The sequence below is a fragment of the Schistocerca cancellata genome, chromosome 4 (assembly GCF_023864275.1).
Source record: "Schistocerca cancellata isolate TAMUIC-IGC-003103 chromosome 4, iqSchCanc2.1, whole genome shotgun sequence".
Lineage (NCBI taxonomy): Eukaryota > Metazoa > Arthropoda > Insecta > Orthoptera > Acrididae > Schistocerca > Schistocerca cancellata.
Genome location: NC_064629.1, coordinates 780,212,280 through 780,216,820, shown reverse-complemented (window position 1 = coordinate 780,216,820; position 4,541 = coordinate 780,212,280). Strand labels below are relative to the sequence as shown.

Here is a 4,541-nt window from a genome sequence, read left to right as displayed (position 1 = left end):
ATTCAGGTTTCCATACAATCATGACATTTAGTTTCATAAAAAAAAAAAAAACTTTCACACAAGTACATCGATTGACATATTGTAGCACTTTTGCAACCTATGGAGACAGGGAAAAACTATTTGCAGAAAGCGATGTAGAATTCCTGGACAGTTTGAATGTAGAAGGATTTGCCATTAAAACGGGAATTACCTTGCAGGTGAATCAATTACATCTGCACACGAACATGGGTGGTGTCAACTGAAATGGCCAATGGCCTCAAAAACAAATGTAAAATTGACAGTGTTCTCAAAACATTTAGAAAACTACCATTATAATTCTCTCAAGGCAACAATGAATTCTTCAAACCTTTTATTTAACAGCTATGTGCTTACGCAACTGGACTGTGTATATCAGAGTGTGCCCTTTCTATAACACAATTTTCCTTTTCAAATGCATCCCCATCAAATCGCAAATAAGTTGTTTCTCACATTTGAAAGTCTTACTGTAAGCAGTGTGGAGCCAAGTCCACTCAAAATGCAAGGTCTGAATTCAATTCTCGATGTTTTAATTTTCATTCATGCACTCCTTTTTCTTCCGTAAATTCAACACTAGCATGTTTTAAGTCTAAAAATCATTCCAGGCATGTTCCTCGACTAAAGCAACATACTTTGCAGTAATATAAAAAGCCTCTATACTCTTCGTTCAGTTCCACTCAAAACTGTTGCAACTTCAAAAATTTTATTATTTATACCATCAACTTCATGTGCTGCATGCCTGCAACTTTAACACAAACCTTCTGTCTGTCAAACAAAAGCTTTTGCTCTTTCACTGTCAATTAAATCTTTAAATTCTTTCTGCATCGTATTGTAATATCATTTCATAGCAAATCTGCACTACCAGTCACTTATGTGACTGCATAATCTATATTGAGAATTCTCATCCCGTCTCTACTGTTATTCCCATTCATTTTTAAAGGCTCATGATGACAGATAGCTAAACTATCTCTTTGTGCAAATAGCCACTGAACCTGTTAACATCCTTCGTACCATGAACAAATAGCAAAGGGAAAACAGCACGGACAACACGTTTCTGCCAAACTAAAGAGACTGACCGAAAAATGCCATGCTGCAGTACCAAATGAAATATCGCACTGTACCGATTACTTCCAGGAAGAAATGAGCAATGCCGAGACAGGCTGAGCCTTGGCCCACTCGCATCCCACGTGAAGTCTGGCACACTATGGCTGACCCTCACCTAGACACTGTGCATTGTGCCGTCGGCACCTTATGTTTAGGGATCCATGGCTTTTACTACATTGTATTAGGCATTGTAATGTGTTTTGTTTTTAGTGTTTCTGTAGTTTTGTCCAACGCCTCTATTTACTCGACTTTTATGACCAATGAATCTTTAGTTAATACCACAATGTTGTGTTAACTGTATATTTCTACAATTGACCGAAGTGCTATCAACCTTTGACTTTCAAGTGCTCAGAAATTAATGAAAGGAGCATTTTTCTATGTCTATAAATCCTGTACTATGCAGCACCTGAACATTTCAGTCTCAAAATGTGAATATGTACTTCTTCCCATTGTGCTAATCTTAGCACAGGATTCAACTGCCACTCCTCATGTTTTCGGCTATTGAGTCATTGTTCTCTTCTACAGACATTTAAACCTAGTCTTATCCACATGGAGACAACTCAGTGTGTTAGTAAAGATATGGAGACTTAACTTTTCCATACTTCACGCAGCTTTTAAATTCAGTATCGGACACTGTTACTGTAGAAAATGCACTTAGTACCTGCCAAGGCAAACTGGTTAACTAACCAGGCTGGCAGCACCATTGTATTTACACCCTAGAAGCAAGATGCTTCACAAATAAAACTATGGATTTTATTCTTTTCAAGATTCCAGACCAGATCTATAGAAGTCAGGTCATGGTGGTATAATAGAAGTAGGACGGGAACCATTTTTTGCAACATTTTGTCAGTGGAATAAAGAGACTGTTATGCTCTTTGATTCATGTCAAAAGTTCAGCTTTCCTTGTCTCTATGTATTTTTAATTTTTTCCTCTCTCCATTTCTACATGACAGTCTGAAATTTTCCCGTTAAGCCAATAAGGATAGAAGACCCCAGGATGAAACTCTGCATTTACAACAATGAAATGTTGATCATCACTGTTCTTTGCACACTATCACTTTGCAATATTTATTTGCAGTGTAGCGTGTATGAATCCATGGTTCATTTACATAAAACACTTCAATTTTGGATGACTCGTCATTCGGGCACCTTTTAAAAAAAAATCAAGTCACATTGGTAGAACAGTTTTTTTTTCTCCAATTTCTTTGCAAACCTGGTGTTCCAGGTGTGTGTGTGTGTGTGTGTGTGTGTGTGTGTGTGTGTGTGTGTGTGTGTGTGTGTGTGTGTGTGTGTGTGTGTGTGTGGGGGGGGGGGGGGGGGGGGGGGGACCTGTGAAGTTTTTAGCAAATTTCGTATTTCTGTACATTGTTCCTAACATAGCAGAATTTAATGTCTAATAACACATCTATGTACATCAATAATTGAAAGTTTATTGTGAGCATTATAATTATTCTTCTTGGGGGGCAGATATGCAAATGATGCCTCACTTTGCACCATGCCTTACTGTAATTTGCAAACCAAAGACAGACTTAAATTTTGCTTGTCAACATTTTTTGCACCTGCCGCTGCCTTCTCTGTTGGCACTATCACACCTTCCTTGTTGGCATTTTCGATATAATTAGTAATGTTAAACATCAAGTTTAGTTTCCCATGAATATATTTTACACAACCATTTTTCGTGCTTACACTGAAGTACCAATTGACACTACTTTGAACCTGAACATGACTGTACCTTGTGATGTGGCCAAGTTAGTTTCCACAACAGCCAGATAACCAATTTGCCTTGCCGAATAATAAGTGGTACCTCAAACCCTGAAGCAATCGTGCATTACTTCCAGGTACTGAAAGTCTTTCAAGTCCATGCAGTTAATGTAGTTTAGCTTTTCAGTTTCTGCGATTATGTATAAATTAAACTCTGCTAAATAAAGGAGGCAAATGAAACACACAATGAAAGTCTGGTGCAGTTTCATTGTATACATATATTTTTCTGAATAAATAAAGTTTGTATATTACACTCATTTCATATCAAGATCAAGCCGACACCTTAGATCTTATAATAAACAATTACTCTTTTTGTCATATTCAGAAGCCCAAATTTCATTTCTAAACTAGTACAAGTTCACAATCGGAGATTCATTTTATCACAAAAAGTTGTGGTTACATACAGAAAAAGACAATCTTCATCAATCCACAATAGCAAGCAAAGCTCTCTTATAATCACCAGAAGTGTCACCCTGAAAAATAAAAATATAAATTTTAGTACATGGCATATAATGGAAGTAAATGTATACAGAAATCGCGCACGCACGCACGCACGCACACCCTTTGTGGTTATAGAAATCGGTAAGTATTCATTCACTGACGTCCTGCGGGGTAATATTCTGGTGTAACAAACTATTTCGAAAAAAATATGTCATTTCACAAAAGAAAAATTATTATAATTATGTGCAGAGTTCACACATGTACATCTAGCTGGCATTTGTTGGAAAATTAACCAAACCTTTGATGTACATTTATTCACTCATAAATTTGTTGTCAACACTCAACTGCAGTTTCAGAATAGGAGAGAGAAAATTTCATTGTTCTGCTAGTTTCAGGCTGTTGTGCCTATCTTCAGATGGCAATTTGTTTTTTTTTTTCATGACAGTATCTGAAGACTGGCATGACAGCCCAAAACCAGTTACAGCAATAACACAAAGCCTTTAGAAAAGTATGTGTGAGAGGTTGCATTCTCCATCAATGATGTTAAATTTAATAGCAGCCATGGAGTTCAACAAAATCCAGCATGGATAAAATAAAACTGAAATATTCACCAATAAAATACTAGTAGGAAAAATAAGCTACCCTTTCCTCTAGTGAATCAACTTTGACTTTTGTTCTGCCTTATGACAATTCTTTCCTTTTTATCGACAACAATGCGCATTCCCACAGAGAAGTTTGTGCCTGATACACTAAAAGGTGAGAGTGCCTCAGAAATAAAATTGCCAGTTGATATCCCAAAATTTAAAAATTTAGTCTACTGGACATAAGTTAGACTCACAAGACTTAATGCAGTTAAGCAAACAACTATGACTTTTCCAGATTTGGACAATTCTCATCCAGAGCTATGTGCACAAAATGAGTCTGCCATGACAATTCAAAATTTTTGTCAGATTGAAATTTTAATCTGGATTTCCTGCTTATCACTCAGTCATCTCAACCATTATGTTATTTAAGCTCACCTCCATATCCGACTCAAAATTTCATTGGCACTGATGCAGACACCTATGATTTCAAAATGCTACTGTCATAAGTTAGCACTGGAATGAAATATACAGATTTATGGGTGGGGTGGGAGAGGGAACAATATTAATGCTGAACTTGAAATGTAATGAATATGTAGTGCTTGAAAAAATTGTGTCTGACAAGGATTCCTGCTCATC

General features: G+C 36.7%; 1 protein-coding gene across 3 annotated transcripts in view; it reads right to left on the bottom strand.

The window, feature by feature from the left end:
- Positions 1–3,073: 3,073 nt before the first annotated feature.
- The window catches only part of LOC126184636 (annexin B9-like), a 106,539-nt gene continuing 105,071 nt past the window's right edge, over positions 3,074–4,541 (bottom strand). For all 3 annotated transcript variants that reach the window (XM_049927111.1, XM_049927110.1, XM_049927109.1), the window contains exon 9: positions 3,074–3,353. In XM_049927111.1, the coding sequence (XP_049783068.1) occupies positions 3,303–3,353 (51 nt within the window). In that variant the 3' untranslated portion in view covers positions 3,074–3,302. The remainder of the gene's footprint in view (positions 3,354–4,541) is intronic.